The 20,388-nt window shown below is 40.7% G+C and overlaps 1 protein-coding gene across 6 annotated transcripts in view; it reads left to right on the top strand.

Annotated features, from left to right (window-relative positions):
• Positions 1-20,388, top strand: part of IQSEC1 (IQ motif and Sec7 domain ArfGEF 1) — a 1,458,014-nt gene that overhangs the window by 602,118 nt on the left and 835,508 nt on the right. For all 6 annotated transcript variants that reach the window (XM_077452165.1, XM_077452166.1, XM_077452179.1 and 3 more), the window contains exon 3: positions 4,687-4,755. In XM_077452165.1, the coding sequence (XP_077308291.1) occupies positions 4,687-4,755 (69 nt within the window). The remainder of the gene's footprint in view (positions 1-4,686; positions 4,756-20,388) is intronic.

Genomic DNA, 20,388 nt, shown 5'->3' with positions numbered 1-20,388 from the left:
TTTAAAAGTAGTGCACGCACTACTCTTGCTGCAGTACAATGGGGTTTATTTACTAAAGCTGGAGAGTGCAAAATCAGTCTAATTTCTGCAGAGAAACCAATCCGTGTCTAACCTTAGAAGTGGCACATAATTGTGAAGTGGAAGGAAAATGATAAATGGTTTTCAATTTTTTTTTACCAATAAATATGTGAAAAGTGTGGTGTGCATTTGTATTCAGCCCCCCCCCCACCCCCCCCCCCCCCAAGTTGAAACTTTGTAGAACCATTTCTCTCTGTAATTACAGCTGCAAGTCTTTTTTTTTTTTTCTAGAGAGTAACATTTTTGCCCTTTTTATTTTTAATTTTTTTGCAAAATAGCTCAAGCTCTGTCAGATTGGATGGAGAGTGTCTGTGAACAGCAATTTTCAAGTCTTGCCACAGACTCTCAATTGGATTTAGGTCTGGACTTTTACTGGGTCATTCTAACACATGACTATGCTTTTAACTAAAACATTCCATTTTAGCTCTGGCTGTATGTTTAAGGTTGTTGTCCTGCTAGAAGGTGAACCTCCACCCCAGTCACAACTCAACTCAAACTAAAAGCTGCGTAAATTCCTTAAAATGTACCCTAGTTTGTAAACGCTATAACTTTTGCGCCAACCAATAAATATATGCTTATTGATTTATTTATTTTTACCCGAGACGTGGCTGAATGCATTTGGCCTAAATGTATGACTAAAATTGAGTTTATTGTATTTTTTCTGTAACAACAAGTTTAAAATATAATATAATATAAAATATAATTTTTAAAAAAATTTCCACAGCATTGCATGACCACACAATTACCAAACAGTGCAGTGCCAAATTGTAAAATGTGCTCTGGGCAGGAAGGGGGTAAAATCTTCTGGGGCAGAAGTGGTTGAGCTGCTTTGCTTTGAAGTTAGTGAATAGGGTTGGGAAGGTCTATGGTGTCCTCTCAATAGGCTAATAAGGATGTTCTGGAATGCAGCTTAAAGTTTTTCAAATGAATAAGATGAAGTCCTAATGTAGCCATGTCCTAAAGGGGAGTCACTGCTGCGAAAAAAATACATTTCATGGCTGAATATGAATTCCAAACAACATGGCTGCCCTGTCTCACACCAGTTTTTGGGGTTCCTAGTTCATATTCTCATCACAATTACCAAATCTGGGGGGGTTTAAATTTCTCTATCACTGCATCAACCACCAATGGGGAGGGGTTATATTTCACTGCCACTGCACTGACTGCCAAAGCTGAGAGGTTAAATTTCACTGCCACTGCACTGACCATTAATAAGAAAGGGGGTGGGGGTAATAAAAGACTGCCACTGACCACTGGTTGCGGGGATAAATTATCATTTCTACTGGGCACCAGAAGTACAGGTTAACAGCACTGCCACTGACACCAATGTCGTCGGTTGCAGTGTTATTGCGATCACAAACACCAATCTTTAGGAATATTACTGTGGTCACTGACACCAATGCCAGGGGTTAATGTTGCTTCACTGACAGCAATGCCGGTGTTTTTTAGTGGGGGTCACTGACCCCAATGCAGAGGTTTACTACTGCTGTCACTGACACCAATACTTTGGACTATTATTGAGGTCACTAACATCAGTGCTGGTATTTATTATTGCGGTCACTGGCACCAATGCTGGGTATTATTTTTACAGTCACCGAGGTGGTTACTCATGCAGTCATGGGCAGCAGTGCTTGGGGTCATTATTATGGTCACTGTTAGCAATGCTGAGGCTATTTATTGCAGCCAATGACAACAATTTTCTCTTCAGTGTGCATTGCAGTGTTGTAAACAGAAGGGACCAACATTTTTGGGTAATGTGATGCATTACAGTCAATTCATTTTGAATAACTCGATACAATGCACCACTGTTGAGGGAACCTCTAGATGTATCAGAATCATACTTGAGACCCTCTGTTATTTACAAGTTGACCACCACTGCTTTGAATGAGAGCAAGTGTTGTGTTTTTTTTAACTTGATATACCAAAAAAAACAATACTCTAATAGCATATATGTAGAATATATTGCTCTCCATTATGTTTGTTCAATTTGTGCCTAAAATGCTCATTCTCATTAGACAAGGCAAAAAAACGCATCCTTTAGCACACGTGGCACAGCAACACATGGTAAAACAGCTCAAGAATTCATGAAATACTTCACATCTTGAGCCACTAGCATAGATTCTAAATGGAGAACAGCATATATTGCATTTCTGCTTTCAAGTCTTCTTTAAAATGTGGGTAAAGCATATAAAGTGCTTTGTTTTGTAATATGGCTATGCTTTACGCATCAGTTAATATCTGTTTTAATAAAATACTCTGAAAAAAGTGTAAGCTGGTGTTTATTCTAGTTTCCGTATATAGCATATATTAACACTAGACAAACAATTGACTTGTCTAAGCTTGAACTACAGATATAAACTAACACTAGTTACAAATACACTGTGAGGTGTTGCATATTTAGAGATAATATGGTATCTATATTTTTATTCCAAAGGCACATCATGTTTAATGGGTCTACCACAATCAGGCATAAGCTACAGACAACATTGCGTCTGGACAATGAGCATAGATAGAGCAATGAGGCCTGTTCTGTTTTCAATATAAAAAATAGTATAGTGTAAAATTGTTGTTTATTATTAATATATATATATATATATATATATATATATATATATATATATATAGGTTGTAAGTGATAAGGGGGCGCTGGATATAATAAACATTAAATAATAACAGTAAAGTGCTCTAGTACTTAATAACCTTAAATGATAACAATAAAGTGCTCTAGTGCGTAATAATACCACAGATATCTTACTATTCAATACATGCTGCAATATACATTGAATGGATGAAATGAATCAACTCAAACAGTGAACATATATATAGAAAATGTCCATGTACATAAAAAATAGTGAAGCTGAAGTAGGGATAAATCCTGTGTCCTGTCACCACTTATGAGAAATGCACAAACACGTCACTCGGTGAATTATGGTAAGTAGCATACTCACCGACTCACCTTGACCCCTTTGTTTAAAAGGAAGCTCAAGTGATGCTTTAGCAGGTTTAAGGAACTGCCAACCTTGATGGGGAAACTCTGCTTAGGTGTACCAGAAATGTTGTTTCAATCCACGTTTGCTCAAGAAAAAAATATGGAGAGAACCGGACCATAGCATAATATTGTTTTATTTAAAATAACATAAAAAGCAAAAATAGCCAAATGGCCTCTTACTTAAAAGTGACAATGCCTTGGCACTAGAGGGAACGAACGTATCAGACCGGTGAGTTGGAACCTAGCCATGCCGCTTCCGCTGCTTGAATTGGCGTGTGTATATATATATATATATATATATATATATGAAATAATTTTTAATTTTGGATTATAGGAATTTTCTAACCAAACTAGAGGCATGAGTCCTATTAACATTTAACCAGCACAAGGGGAAGACATTGCCAGGTGGGTTAGATCGAGCTTGCTTACAGAACAAATTCCCTGGACAATGGGGTCTTGGTTATCTACACACACCTGCAGCAGACCTCTTATGACCTTGAAGCTGGGCTATATTTGGCAATCAACAAATGTGGACAGGAAAGAAATTCTTGTATAGGGAGAAGTCCACTGCGTTGTTGTGGACAAAACAATTAACAACCTGTGTGTCCAGTGCTTGCCATGGTCTCAGTGCTGGGAGAATAAATGATATAAGACCCCCACGCAAAGATATCAACTGCTTGCAAAAGTCTACTGTTTCGCTAGTTTAAATTATTCCAATAAAATAAGTCAGTTTCATGGACTCTTATGTGGCAGATCATAAGGTAAAGACCTTATGACACTGTCGTAATATATCTAAATATCTATGCAAGGGACCATATTCCTTGAAAAAGACTGTTTACATGCTAATGGGTTATAAACTATTTTAATAGACATTACAACTATAATTATCATGGACATATTTATAAATATATAAGTTTAGATCAGGGGTCGGCAACCCCTGGCACGTGTGCCACAAATGGTACGTGAAGCATATTTTGCTGGCTCGTGACTCCCTCCCCATCTGTGGTGCTGGCTTAGGGAAGTGACATTGAGTTACAGCTTCTGCTGCTCTAGTGCATATGCCGATCACAGGCACTGCGGTGGGGCCCTGTGCTCAAGCATATTGTACAACATGGGAAAAGCTGATGGGTTCTATGTCTTTGCTGCGGCTGCAATCATCACCTGGAGCCGCAGCAAAGACCCATCCAGCACAGTCTTTTGAGGTGTGATGGTGCAGGAATTGGGGTGATATGAGGTGTGAAGGTACATGAATTGAGGCAATCAGATGTGTGAAGGTTCAGGACATGAGGTGATCTGATGTGTGAAGGCTCAGGACATGAGGTGATCTGATGTGTGAAGGCTCAGGACATGAGGTGATCTGATGTGTGAAGGCTCAGGACATGAGGTGATCTGATGTGTGAAGGTTCAGGAAATTGTGCTAATCTGAGATGTGATGGTGCAGGACTTGGGGTAATCTGTGGTGTGAAGATGCAGGAGTTGGGGTGGTTCTGAGATGTGAATGTGCAGGAATTGGGGCTGATCTGAGGTGTAAAGGTGCAGGAATTGGGGCTGATCTGAGAGAACTTTATTAAGATGACTGCTATCACCTCACACTTAATTTCCAACTGTTCCTTTTGCAGAAGCGCTCTACTGGCATATAATATCCACCCTACCGTACTTGCCTCGCAACACACGTCTTCTGGAATAAGGTAAGTTACCATTTACTTTACCACCTACCTTTGATTTTTAAAAGCTTAATATTCATTTCCTACTATTTTTTAAGTCGTTTACAGCATTTTGTGACTGAGAGTGTGAAGTTGAATTTTTTTTTATATAACCGACTGCCTACCCCTGCTTTAGATGGTAACACAATGTTGCAATGTATCTATGTCGATCGGAAATAAAAATGTTTTATCCTGACAAAATAGCCCAGTGCCGGAAAAAGGATTCTTAATATTAGTACGATTTGTTCATTTGTAATCAATATTTTAGAAATGTGTGCTTTATAATGTAAGCCATACCCAAATAACAGTTTGTAGTGTGGGAATTTAATGTATATTAGAATAAATAAATAATAATTTCCCAGATAATCTTAAGATAAACATTTCTAGTCTTGGAGGCAATGCTTGAATAAACACATAGGTCTGTAAACGAATCCACTGATAAGAATAAGGTAACACCTTCTTGGCCACCCCCCAGGCATGTTTTTACATCTCATCATCTAGAGTCCTCCCAGTGTTTGACAGCCATATTGGGGGAGTCTGGCCAATAACCGTTTTAAAGCCTTCAACTATTTGTGGAACAGTAACTATAATCTCCATATCTTTTTTGGATTTTTCTGTGTGCAATTATTGAATTGCTACCCTGTTGGATATCTTAACACTCCAAAATTTGGTCATTTTAATTTGCTGTATTGGCATAACGTTAAACAAATTCACTAGGTAATTTGAGCAGATTCACAGGTCTAGTTAGCCAAACACAGGTTGTTATCTGCCAAATTAGATCCAATTGGTTAGGATGTCTACAAAATGGGAAATGTATTATTGTATTCAATCTCATCGGCATATATCTGCAAAAGATAGTGTCTGTACATATTAATAAAACTGTTATTGGTGTTTGTAAGTGACCTATTGTGAATAAATTATTTATTTTTGATGGTGTGCAGTCTATACTTACACAGGTCTTGTGGTATTATTCAAAGAATTTTCTGCATAGGCAAAAGAATTTGTGAATAAATAAGTCAGTTAAATTATTTTTATAAATGATTTTTGAATTAGAGGCATTGTGGTTCATTGAACAATTAGACAATTAATTTAGCTGACTAAATAAATTGTTCAGACATTCCCAGACACCAGAAAAGGAAGGCTGCATCAGTAGTTTAGAGTGCTCTTCTTTTCCCTTTAAACAAGGAACATCAGCCAAGGTCTATGAGTGCCAGTGAACCATCTTGCTCATTGACTGGACTCTACTGAACTCCCCAAACCAGACTTCAAAGTAGAAGTTCAGCCTAAAATTAAAATCTCGAAATCTACTTGCATGCGCTATCTAAGGCCGCGTACACACGGGCGGATTGTCTGCCCAACTAAGTTCGGCAGACAATCCGACAGACAGTCCGTTCAAAATTAGCATGAACGGACTTGACCACACACGATAAGCAGACAGTCCGCTGAAAGCGTGCGTGATGACGTGTACAGCACGTACGACGGGACTAGAAAAACAACGTCCTATACACTGCAATGCAACCTTCGGCCGTGTAAACCCTTTCTGAGCATGCGCCATACTTAGTCCGTCCAACTTGCCTACACACGAGCGGACTGTCCGCTGAAACCAAGTTTGGACGGACAAAACCAAGTTTGAACGGACTGTCTTACGGAAATTCCGTAAGACTTTGTTCGTCAGACTGTCCGCTGAAAAAGTCAGCTGAAGCCCACACACGAGCGGATTGTCCGCTGAAACACTGTTCAGCGGACTAAGTTGGGCAGACAGTCCGCCCGTGTGTACGCGGCCTAAGACTAACTTCTCTATGCCTGTAAAGCAAAAATTGCTATACATAATTTTTCTTAAGTCGCTCCGCTCTGGTCAGGTCCCATGCTGAGCTGCCAATGACGGTTTCTCTGTGTAGGCAGTTACAGAAGAGACAGCAGACAACGGAAGCCCCCTAGTAACTTTATGGGTGACGTCACTTACCAGGCATTTCACAGTCGTCGTTGGCTTTCTTTGACGCTGTGTCCAGCACAGTAAACAGTATAGTGGCAGTTACATTACCCCCCTTCACCCCCTTTATTGGTGGTCACTGGTTACTTACCTTTTAACATGCTCCTGTGCTGAAATACAGATAGCGTTTCAGCACCCTGCTGCCACGCTGCAAAGTCATGCATAGGTACCCAACAGGTAACGAATCAACCCCAGTACATGGTGGGCCTCATACAGAAAGTTAGTGAGATGAATGCAACCCACGTTCCATGTGTTAGGCACTAGGGGTAAAGGACAGAGATTTAAAGGGAAACATGGTTCAGAATATATGTTTTATAGTTTTTCAGAATAACAAAAACTAAATAGAACACGAGATCTCCCAACATTAGGATGACATACAAAAGTTGTCAATTGGTAATGCAAAAAATTTCAGATGGCAAATTCATGTAACAATGTCCAAAAAGATCATGTACTAATTCAGTTATAAATTAATTGACGAGTTAACCCCCATATTAAATTTTTGGAGTCCAATAGTATTGGATGTTGTGTAATTCTCATCAAGGGAGAGGAAAAACTTTGTTTTATGTTAGTTGTTTTCTCAAGTGTTTAAGAAATGTTTTTATAGCATTTGATTAAATCGTATAATAGCTTTGTTTTACATAGAAAAATACATACCAAAGTGTTCAGAAAGCATCGTGGGTTAGCTAAAAAAGGCAGCTAAGCAGACAGTGTTTGTTTTGCAACTCACTTTGTTGAATTAAAGCCTCAGATTGAGCTCTGAGATAAAGGGGCAGGTCTCTTCTATTTGTATCTATGACAAGCCATCCACTTGTTATCAGTTAAGTGTGTGTGCTATTTCACTGGCACTATATCAAGAGACTTAAATCAAATATATAATCACTTTCTTTGGGGTCATTACAAATTAACTTAATGTGGATGTAAACCCATTTCATGAAATTTGAGCTGTACGCTCATCTGCAGTGTTTTCTTATCTCTCTCCAAAGCACTATGTCCCATGGCTGTCTCTTGCTCCATAGCTTTGTTATCAGCCTGATGATGTCTCACACATTCTCCGAGACAGAAGATAGAAGTGTGTGTTGGGGGGAGGTTGCTATAAAAAGATTAGCAGTCAGCTTGCTGTCTAAGAGCAGACCTCTGCACATTCCTTTCTTCCTTTGCCTATGAGAAGAGGGGGTGTGTGCCTTTCCTCCAATCAGCTTTCTTGGCTGTATGCCAATAATTCACTCCCAGTGCTAACCACAAAGAAAAAAAACTTTAACACGAAAAGCACATTCGAAAGGATATATACAGATGAAGACAGCAGATGTACATGTAAAACTTATGTAGGGAGATTTGTTTCATCTGAGACTAGTCACTTCACTGGGTATATGTTGGGGTTTTCATCCACTTTAAGATTAACAGAGCCAGGCAAGTGGAGATCTCATCAAGATTTGATCATTGAATTAAAAGTCCAAGTGTCAAGCACTATCCACTATAACTTGTGTATGTAAGTTAAATCTACATTACAGTGCCTATAAATTCAACAGGTTTTATTAAAAAAGGCTGTAAAATGATACACACACACACACACACACACACACACACACACACACACACACACACACACACACACACACACACACACACACACACACACTGTACAGCTGTGGAAAGGATCCATGAGTTAGTTTGTGTACCTCCCTTTGTGACTGGCTATAAGGTGCTGAATGGGCACAGAAAACCTGTTTTCGATATAGCTTCTTCTAATTTTTTTTCCAGCTTGTATCCTCTTCTTCGTGCAACTGACCTCTGTGTTCTCTTTATATAGCAGATTTTATGCACCATGTTACCACAAGCGTGTTTATCTTTGATAGCAAGCTATTAGTGGATGACTCTATTGTTGCAAAGAATTTACAGTATATACGTTCTTTTAAAAATGTTATTGTAGTTTTAAGGTTTTTTTCGAAACCTTTGTAATTTTGACACACCATAGTTCTCAATTCCACAATGTTGGCTATACAGTACAGAGGATAATTTTGTTGCAATTTTATACATTTTGGAACAGCTTTTGATCATGTAAACTATTGAATGGAGAAAGTCCATCAGCCCGCCAACAGTCTTTACATTTGTATATTTAAATGCTAGGTGTTAGTAGATTTCCTTAGTCCCAGTATGGGCGCCATTATGCTAACCATACATTTGACAAATGTATGCCAATTTGTAGAGCTTTTCATGAGCTTTTAAATAAAAGGATATTCTCACCTTTCTCAATATGTTACATGTTACACCCGTATTTAGGGTGTAACATGTTCCGCAACCTCTCCACCCACAGCTGATCCTCTTCTTTATTTGACAGTGGACCTGCACCTGCTGTCACAAATTGAAAACAGCACAGCCTGGTGGGACTCCACCCCCCCCCCCCCCCAGCGCGTCATTCATTCACAGAGTTCTGTGAATGAATGAATTACAAGTACCACATCTCATCAGGATGTACAGGAGAGGAGTGTGGAGGGCATGGCAGTGGGTAGTATGTACAGGAACGGAGTGCAGGGGGGTATGACAGTGGGCAGTATGCAGAGGAGTGTGGAGGAAATGACAGTGGAGGGTATGACAGCAGTATGTACAGGACAGGAGTGTGGAGGGGTATGACAGAGGGCAGTATGTACAGGAGAGCAGTGTGGAGGGATTGACAGTGAGCAGTATGTACAGGAGAGGCGTGTGGAGGGTATGACAGCGGGCACTATGTACAGGTGAGGAGGATGAAGGCATCTGGGAAGGAAAATTGTAAGGATTTGTGGAAGGATTTTTAGGGACTGCATAGTGGTTAAGCGGACCATACATGGATTGAAATTAAGCCAATTAAGCAGAGACAAGCCATACTCAATCTATGTATGGGCTAGCTGGTTGTACACAAGTCAATCTATTAATAGACTTGAGTACAACCAGCCTGTCAGGTTTTTCCCAAAACAATCAGTGCTGACAGCTTTAGTTAGCAACACTGATCGTTGTATTCTGTGGTAGGAATGGCTCCCCACTGGCAGAACACAATAACATTGGGAGTGATTCCCCTATCCACGGGTCAGCAGGTGAGAGGGTGTGTGGAGACAGGCTGGGGAGAGAGGTCTGTCAGCATTGAGGTGTGAGGTGGTCATGGAGGGATATCAATCAGCAGGTAGGGGGAGTAACTGGGAGTGATATCTTTTGAAGTAGTGTCTGTCATCTGCAGGTTGGGAAATGGTCACCTGTGATTTAAGTTGAAGGGAGGTGGCTACCATGGGAAGTGGCTGGGGAGTGACCTTGTTGGTGGTGAGTGTGAAATGGATGATGTGTTTCAAGTTTCTTTCTCATTTGCGGTAATGCTTAATGCCCTCTGAAAAGTGATGTGTGGTGGATTGCTTTTCAATGAGTGGTATAGCAGCAGCTGACAGGTGTTCATGAAGTCTTGCTGCCGCCTCCTTGTTTTTCTTTTTACATTGGTGAATGGTAATTTTACGTTGTTGGACTATGTTGCTATTGCGAGCGAGTTGGCTTGCAGTTTGGCTTGCAGTTGCAGAGTGGCCCCATTGAAATCAATAGGCGAGTTTGACAGGAGGGTGCTGCCTGTCCAACTCTGCAGGCTCCAAGCTATCTAATGAGCTCAGTGCCTCTGACAAGAAGTGAGAGGCTCTGTGAGCTCACCCTCTCAGTCTGCTGCAAACAGAGTGTGCCAGCTTGTATTTAAACTGGCCAATCTGTATGTAGCTTCTGACAGGCTGCTCAAGGAGCCCTATATCTCAAGGGAGGGAGAAGAGCTACTGCAGAAGGGATAACGCTGGATCAAGAATAGATTCAGGTAAGTGTTTAAGGGGGGCTGGGGGGAGCTGCTATTGAAAGGTTTGTTACCTTAATGCATTCTCTGCATTAAGGTAAGAAAAAAAACATTTTGCCTTTCGTACCACTTTTTGTTACATCTGCAAGCTGTTGCTGGTTGATATCAAAGGGCTTCCGAGTCCTTTATTAATGAGCCTGGTAGCCTGACAAATGGTAGACTTGTGAACCTGGGCAGCTGGGCTGCGAACCAAAATCCATGCCCAACATAGGAATTTTGCCATAAGGTTCTTAAATGAGACTGACCTATTTTTCCTCACTAGGCTTCCCTTGAGCCCATACAATAAAAACCAACATTAATTAATAGAGTCCAGAAGTTTACTTTCCAACTTCATAGAATTGTGCGAATCACAGAAACAACTTACAATATCTTACAAAGTGAGTGCACCCATGATATTTTTGTAAATATTTTATTATATCTTTTCATTTGACAACACTGAAGAAATTACACTTTGCTATGCCCCCTCAAAATAACTGAACACACAGCCATTAATATTTAAACTACTGGCAACAAAAGTGAGTACACCCCTAAGTGAAAAATGTCCAAATTGGGCCCAAAAGTGTCAATTTTTTGTGTGGCCACCATTATTTACCAGCATTGCCTTAACCCTCATGGGCATGGAGTTCACCAGAGCTTCACAGTTTGCCATTGGAGTCCTCTTCCACTCCTCCATTACAACATCATGGAGCTGGTGGATTTTAGAGACCTTGCGCTCCTCCACCTTCCGTTTTAAGGATGCCACACAGATGCTCAATAGGGTTTAAGTCTGGAGACATGCTTGGCCAATCCATCACTTTTACCCTCAGCTTTTTTAGCAAGACAGTGGTAGCATTGGAGGTGTGTTTGGGGATGTTATCACGTTGGAATAAAGCCTTGCGGCAAAGTCTCTGAAGGGAGGGGATCGTGCTCTGCCTCAGTATGTCACAGTACATGTTGGCAATCATGGTTCCCTCAATGAAGGTTAGCTCCCCAGTACTCATGCAGCCCCAGACCATGACATTCCCACCACCATGCTTGACTATAGCCAAGACAACTTCTGGATATGATGCTGAGCACGTGCACTCAATTTCTTTGGTCGACCATAGCAAGGCCTATTCTGAGTGGAATTTGTCCTGTTAAACTGCCGTATGGTCTTGGTCACCATGCTGCAGCTCAGTTTCAGGGTCTTGGCAATCTTCTTATAGCCTAGGCCCATGATGGCAAACCTTTGCACCCAAGACGTTTTGGAACTACATTTCCCATGATGGTCAACCATACTGCAGAGTGCATGAGCATTATGGTAAATGTAGTTCCAAAACATCTAGGGTGCCAAAGTTTGCCATCACTGGCCTAGCTAGGCCATCTTTATGTAGAGCAACAGCTCTTTTTTTGAGATGCTCAGAGAGTTATATTTTACATGAGGTGCCATATTGAACTTCCAGTGACCAGTATGAGAGAATGAGGGCAGTGAGTCGCATAACACTGGGAGGGGAAAAAATTGACATTTTCACTTAGGGGTGTACTCCCTTTTGATGCCAGCAGTTTAGACATTAATGGCTGTGTGTTCAGTGATTTTGAGGGGACAGCAAATTTACACTGTTATACATGCTGTACACTCACTACTTTACATTGTAGCAAAATGTATACATAAAGGAGAAAAGAAACACTCAATTATACCAGAAGTTGCATACATCCTTTATACAATGGATAAAAAGGAGATACACCCAAGGAAATGGGACATTAAGGCTGGTTTCACACCTATGCATTTTTTGTGCTTTTTGCATTTTGCAGATTTGCCCTACAGAATGTGTTCCATAGGAAACCATGGTGAATGGACTATAGTGCAAATCTGCAAAATGCAAAAAGCACTAAAAATCCATAGGTGTGAATCCAGCCTAAGGGCAACAGTATGCAAGTATAATATCAATAAAATATTTTATTCAAAGAATGTACAAATTTGTATAATTTTATAATTTAACAATATTCAAACCAATAAAAACACTAATGATTGTGTTATTAGGTTCCCATATGAATCCGGACAGCCCGAAAAAAATAATTAAGCAATAATATGAGTGATATTTGAATGGAAGAAAGGGGGATTTTTGGTTGGGTATTTTCTTTTTTTGTTTACCAACGATTTTATTGAATAGGAAAATGAAAACCATCAAGTTACCATGCAAAGTCATAGACATCGTAAATATACATCATTATAATATAGTCCAGTAATACATATATGTCAAGCGTAAATGGTTACAGTTAGTAAAAATAACATTGACTGCCCAAATTTTAGAATCCAAACTAACGTCATTCTTGAAATAAGAATATCTTAGGGGCGTCTCTAACTTGATGCTACACAAAAAAGAAACGGGGGGGAGGGGAGAAGATGGGTGAACAAGGGCATGCCCTGGCGCACCGACGTGTGGGCGCTATTCATATGAACAACCTTTGACCTTGGGTCTTACTGATCAAAGGATGACCAGGAGGCCCATTTTATTTCAAATATTGACATAGTATCCATTAAAGTGTGGTGCATTCTCTCCATAAGCCTGATAGCCTCCATGCATCTTATCTGGTCTCAAGGAACTGTCAGCGATCTCCAGTGTAGGGCAATTGTCCAGTGCACCACACTGAAGAGTGTATGGGCCAGCTTCTGAGCCGGGGGGGGGGGTGCCCCTGGGAGGTCCGCAAACAAAAGGCCCATCTGGAGGGTAATTGTTTCTTGTAATCCTGTGACTTGGGCCAATTTATCAGCTACTTTTTGCCATATGGGCAGGAGGACCCTGCAATTCCAAAAAGTATGGAGGAGGGTACCCCCATCTGGACACCACCAGAAGCACCCCCCCCCCAGGATCAAAGGATTACATTTGTTCAATCTTGAGGGGATATAATACCACCTAGTGTGGAGTTTTATAACAGTTTCCCTAACTGCCAGGGATTTTGTGCATTTCCTCATATTTGATATCATATTCAACCACACATCTGGAGCTATATCCAGGCCTGTTTCTGTCTCCCACAAAGCATAGCTTGAGACTTAGCAGGGAGATCTAACTCATTTAGAAGTCGATACACTGTAGAAATAGTACCTTTGTCCCTAGAGGAAGACCGACATGAGCTTGGTGTAAGCGGCCTCTCTCCTTGATAATGGGAAGCATAAAAATGCCGGACCTGCAGGTATTTATAGAATTCCTCCCTGGATAGACCATGCTGCTCCTGCTAAAGGGGGGCTCTTGAGACAGTGCCTCTAAGGTGGTTAAGTTTTTCTGTATCCAATATTAAAATCTATGGGCATGTTGAAAGCCGCTGGGAACCTGGGGTCTCCCAGGAATGAGGCCAGGCCAGGGCAAAGTGAGCTCAGGGCATATGATTTCTTGTATAGGGACCATAGTTGTAGTGATTGGGCAACCAATCCGTTTAGAGATACCAAGTGCTTTGGCCGAACCCCTTCTCCCCTGAGAAGACCTGGGAGGTAATATGGATTCACAGAGGTTCTCTCGAACTGAAGCCATGGGACCATTCCCGGGGGGGAGTGCGTTTGAGCTATCTGCACCAGTCTGGCTGAGACATAATATAGCCACAAATGCGGGAGCCCCAGGCCCCACAGCGCTGCTGGTCTAAAGAAAAGTTTTTTGTTCAGCCTAGGTTTTTTGTTTTGCCAAACAAACATATTGACCTCTTTTTGGATAGTATCTATTGTATGACGTGAAACATATAAAGGTAAGGACCTAAAATAAAAAAAGAAGTTTAGGGAGTTTAGACATTTTAATGCCCTGTATTCTACCCATAAATGATGATAACCGATACTTATCCCACATGCGTAGTAATTGTTTAACATCAAAGACTTTAGGGTAATTTACAAAGTATAGCTTGGGAAGGGATGTGGCGAGCTTAATACCCAAGTAGGGTAACGTTTCCATGCATAGAGTAAATCCATAACTTGATTGAATACCCGTGTAGTGTATGTTGCGGAATGTTAATTGGGAGTGCAGCACATTTTGACAGATTAACCCCCAGGCCTGACAGACTGTGGAAGGTGTTTAACACAGAGATCAGGTTTGGCAAAGAGACCACCAGGTCGGATAAAAAAAGAAGTACATCGTCCGCGTACATGCTTAATTTAAATCCTTTTCCCCCTCCGTATAACCTCCGATGTTGGGATTCAAACATATCGCCATGGCCAGAGTATCAGGTCACCTTGAGGCCAGGTGACAGATGCACCCGTAGGGATTAGGAGTGCACCGCAAGGTTGTGGACCCTACGGCTGACTGCTGCGGACGGGGGTCAAGGTGTTAGGAAGGCAGGGCCGCCAGAACACCAAGATGGTACCCACCGGGGTTAGAGCTTAAGATTCCCTGGGGCGCGGAGTCTAAGAGCCAGCAGGTGTTCACCAGAGCCTCGAGTGGTGAGGATGGACTTGGCTGCAACTGGCTCCAGGTCGCGGCCCCCAGGGCCCCCCAGCTCACACCCACAGTAGACAAACAGGAGGATAGGGATGGTGAGGGACAAGACAAGGTCGGGGCCATGAGCAGACAGGAAAAGTCGGCCAAAAGGTCAGGATCACAGGCAAACAGGGATAGTCTAGGACACGCCAAAGTCGGTAACGGAAAACAATAGAAGAGCACACGGCAGGTAACAGGAAGCTAGCACACAAAGGTTGATCAGCAGGGTTGGCTAGCAGTGCACAGGTTAATATAGTGTTCTCTGATGGGAGCTAGGGTGGAGCCATGCCAGAGGATGGATTATAAAAGCAGTCAGGTGAGGGTCGGCTGGTCTCTAGAAATGAACACATGGAGACAGGTAAGCAGACGAACTCTATTGCATAACCATGACACAGAGGTTCAATCGCCAGTGCGAAAAGCAGGGAGATAGGGGACATCCTTGCCTGATTCACCTGCCCAGAGTGAAATATTCCGAGGTGCAACCCGGCAATTTAATTTGGGTGCGAGGGTGGTGATATAGAGCTCTGAAACCATGCATAAACTCTCCCCCAAACCCAAATTTGAACAGGACGGATTCTAAATAAGGCCAAGTGACACTATCAAATGTCTTATGTACATCTAGACTTAATAATAAAACTTTTTTGGAGTATAGGTTTGTGTCTTGAATTATATTGTATGCTAAACGGATATTATCAGTGATTTGCCTAAAGGGAATAAAGCCTGTCTGGTTAGGGGAGATCAGTGTGGGGATAATATTTGAGAGCCTGTCAGCAAGAAGGCGGCTAAAGAGTTTCAAATCATTGTTTATTACCGAAATTGATCGGTAATTTTGAGGAAGGGAATGATCCTTGTTTGGCTTGTGTATCAGGGACATGTTCACAAGTAACATGTCTTCTGGGAAAGTGTGGCCTTCTAAAATGTGGCTAAAGAGCTTTACTAAGTGGGGGATCAGCTGTGCCAAAAATGTTTTATAGTAAATAGAAGTGAATCTGTCCGGACCTGGGGCTCTAGAGGGCTTCTGATAGACAATCATCCCTCAAATTTCCTCGGCGCTAAAGGGGGCATTTAGGGTCTTGGTCTGCTCCTCTGTAAGTCATGGAAGAGGCAAGCCGTCCAACCATGCTTTAATGGAGGGACCAGGCATGGAGGGTGGGGCTGCTAATAGGTCCTGATAAAATTTGGAAAATATCCCCAATACCTCCGTGGGGTGAGTGACCATCTCACCTCTGTTATTTGTAAGTTTGTAAGAGTGAGGAGGTAGAATGGTAGAGTTTTTAATTTCCTTGCAAACATCGCTGAAGCCGAGTTGCTATGCAGCAAAAACTTAGCCTTCGACCATCTTAATGTCTTTTCTATTTGCTCAGAGAGAATTGTGTCCAGTTCAGTTCTCTTAGTCATAATCAGTCTATGAGTGTCAGGGGAGTGTGATTGGCTATGGATATGGTACAGTTTGGTCAGCTCTTTGGAAAGTCTAGTAATGTCTTTTGTTCCCTGTCTTTTCATGACCACTTTGTGGGCTGCCCACAACGTGGTGGGTGCAATGTCCCCCATGTTATTTGTTTTAAAGTATTCGTATAAGTGCTCAGTAATCTTAGCCACCAGGTCTGGGTCTGAGAGGAGAGAGTCATTGAGACGCCAAGAGGCATTGACTGGTAAAATGCCTATATGCGAGACTGAGAACATTACAACCTGATGGTCCAACCATGGACACGGATGAATATTTGCTGCTGTTGAATTTGCTAGCAGTACAGGGGTGCTAAATATATAGTTGAGTCTAGAGTAGCTGTCATGGAGGTGAGAGTAAAAAGTATAGTCTTGAGCCCCCACGTTATGGCCAAGCCAGGAATCTATCAATTGGTGGGAACTGAGCAAACGGATGAGTGTCTTCGGAAAAGCATTGGGGTTGGGTATTTTCTACACTATTTATGTATATACATAAAGGAGAAAAGAACCACTCAATTACACTAGAAGTTGCCTACATCCCTAATACAATGGTTAAAAAAGAGATACCCCCAAGGAAATGGGACTTTAAGGGCAACAGTATGCAAGTATAATATAAATAAAATATTTTATTCAAAGAATGTACACATTTTATATAATTTTAACCAATAAAAACACTAATGATTGTGTTGGTAGGTTCCCATATGAATCAGAACAGTCCGAAAAAATAAGCAATAATATGTGGTATATTTGGATTGTAGCAAAGTGTAATTTCTTCAATGTTGTCACATGGAAAGATATAAAATATTTACAAAAATGTGAGGAGTGTACTCACTTTTGTGAGACACTGTAGTTCTTCATCGACTGCCTTATTTCCACCTCCATGAGCTCCATTTAACTATAAATTATACCTCAGGGGATCTGAGATAAACATCACCAATACAATATACCTCTTAGCCCTACAAGTCACCTAATGTAATCTGTGGCTTCTGCTCTCCATACTTTTTAATTGGCCCATTGGGATGGCTATATAGCAGACAACTGAGCCTCCTGCTGTAAATTGGCCACTTCTGGGCGCTGGAACGCACACCAGCCACCAAATGGAATGCTATTTCCGGAACTGGAGTTGTGTCATCCTAGTAACCACTCCCAAAAATATGACAGAGCGGAGCACACTGTAAGGAAAGAGGAGGAGCCTGATTACTACAAGGTATTTTATCACTACCAATAGAATATACTAGGCCTCTGGAGGACAACATAGGCCTTAGTGTTAGCTGAAAGTTACCAAGATGTAAATGAGGTTGGAAAGCGGACTTCTGTACTCTGTCAATCTGACATGCTACTAATAAATGTTGGTTTGTGAGTATAATTTGTAATTTTTAATTCCTTAATAAATTGACGGAGGTAATGCACTAGGTGTTTGTGCCCTTTTTGTTTTTGTTGTTTGTGCACTACACGATTCCTCGATCTGAGGAGGCCCGCATCGCCTTAACCATCCAGCCCAATTTGCACAGTGAATATCTGAGCTTTTAAGTGTCAAGTTTGTTCTTTGATTCCTGGAGCCCATAAATGCTTCAATCTATACTCTGGGTTGACAAATATCATCCTTTTACCACCTGGCATTTTAACCAAGATTGTCACAATATGTACTGTATATATAAAATATCAGTGTAAAAAATAGCATTTATTCCAAACCAATTACAGTATAAGCAGAACCTTAGTCTCATAATTTTGTTTGCAACACAGATAGACTTTTCTAAATGGTCCAAATTTCAGACTCTTCCCTTCTTGACCCCAGTATTTGTCTTGTTTCGCCATGTGATTTAATGTTCTTTGTCTTGCTGATCTCTGCTATTGACCTCTAGCTTGTCTGAGTGCTCAGTTAATCTTTTGTAGTTAATCATCTAAAACTGTGTGAAAAGTAAAACTCTGTTTCCTGCATTATTTATATGGTGAGATTAAAAACAAAGAAAAGCAGAACCTACTGCATAGCCCTAGTTAAGATAATACCTGCTTATCGGAAGTGTATTTATATTAGTTTATTATGTGGTATTGGTAGATCAGACATGTCACAGTAACAGTTTACAATTATTGTGATGTAATAAGTGTAGTCAGCCTGGATGTTTTAGACCTCATTGTGGTAGCAGTGAAGGGTCCCTCACATTTGCCCTTTCTTGAGGTGCAGAAAGCATTGTAGTGCCTTTAGGTAAATCTTGAATTGTCAGATAAAGACATTTTATTGAGTGCAAAGACTATGTGCAGTAACCCATAGCAAACAAAAACCTATGTATAATAAGGAGTGAAGATGTGTATACAATATTATCTGAAGCCATCATATTGTACAGTATATCATTCTATCACAATAAAACATTTAAAAACAAAAAACAACATTATTACATTTTATGTCACAGATCAAAGTAGGCTTATTTTAGTGTGACATCAATAGCTTAATAGCTTATGATGTGGTCACTATGAGATCCTTTGCTTTTCTAAATGTTTCTAAAGTGCATCAGTGACTTTGATGATGGTAATACAGATAATATAGATGTCATATATCAACATAATTAACTGCTTGCTGACCACCGCACAGATGTACGTCGGCAGAATGGCACAGGCAGGCAAATGGGTGTACCTGTACGTCCCTTTAAATTTTACTCCTGACGGGCACATGCCCGCCACATGCTGCGGAAGCATGCACGCGGGTCCCGGGAACGCAATGTTATAGGTTTAGGAGATATTTCTTGGACCTACAGGTAAGCCTTAATCTAGGTTTACCTGTAGATCAAAGTGTGTTGTAAGGGTTTACAACCACTTTAAGTATTTTTAACAAATGAAAAATTTGATTGTATAAGAATATTTTATTATCTTGATTTAAAGTAGACAAAGAAATTTAAAGTAATTTTCTCTTTGTTGGTTCCTATTTGTGTGTGCTTTTGTGTTTATAATATAGTTTTGTTTAGACATTCTCTGGCAGTTACATTGAGAAGAAGCTACAAACAAGGCTGATCATTCTCAAGTGTTTCTGCCCTCGCCTTTTGTGACCCAGACACTTCAGTCTTTAACACATATTGGTGTTTGGTGTAAACAGATCTGTCATATAAACATAAGATCACAGACACAAAAGGAAAAGTGTCCACCTGTTTTAAACACTTCATTGATCTCTGGTTTCAGGCAGAGGATTATTGGCAGGGCTTTTCCTGATGAGCTTTGAAAACAGATTTGATGTTTTCACTTTGAGAAGTAAATTGATCTATCAACACAATGAGATGTGGATGTTAAATGGTCCTGCGCTGGAAATGTGTGTAAAATTTGGGTTTTTGAAGGTCGTTTAGCGCATTTCTGTATTCTGCATTGCAGCTGCATTAAACTTTTATATTTATAGCAACAATTTATCTAGTGGTCCCCACACACTTATAAGAGAATGTTAGCTTCTTATTAATTGTTAAAGTGCACCTGTTAGATATTAACAAGCATAATTCATAGAAAGAGTAGGGCAGGGGAGGTAGATATGCTGCAGGTTTATCTTCAAATGATTGAGATTCATGTAAGTGATTAGGCTGGATATAATCCCGTGACCTTTGTCTTTGTCTGCATTCTCTTTCTACTCCTTCAGTATTTCTTTCTGTTAACTGTTTTTTAATTACCTGCATAACCTGTGTCTGTCTGTCTTTTTCTCTCTCCCCTCTTCTCACCTGTGCCTGGTTTAATCAATCCCCAAGAGCCTGTGTGCATGTCAAGTAGTAGTCCTATTCATTACTATGCTTACTAGCTTATTCACATCTATGAAATGCACTTAGCACATTTTTGAGCATTCATGTTAGGCAGGCCCCTTTGAAAGAAATAGTAGATGCATAAGAAGATCGACATCTTGCATTTGTAATGCATCTTCATTATGGAAATCAGTATGCTGAATTTCTGAATCGGTT

Source organism: Lithobates pipiens, unplaced genomic scaffold (genome assembly GCF_037356315.1).
Source record: "Lithobates pipiens isolate NorthernLeopardFrog02 unplaced genomic scaffold, aLitPip1_a1.2 Scaffold_23, whole genome shotgun sequence".
Taxonomy (NCBI): Eukaryota; Metazoa; Chordata; class Amphibia; order Anura; family Ranidae; genus Lithobates; species Lithobates pipiens.
This window is presented reverse-complemented; position numbering and strand designations above follow the sequence as displayed.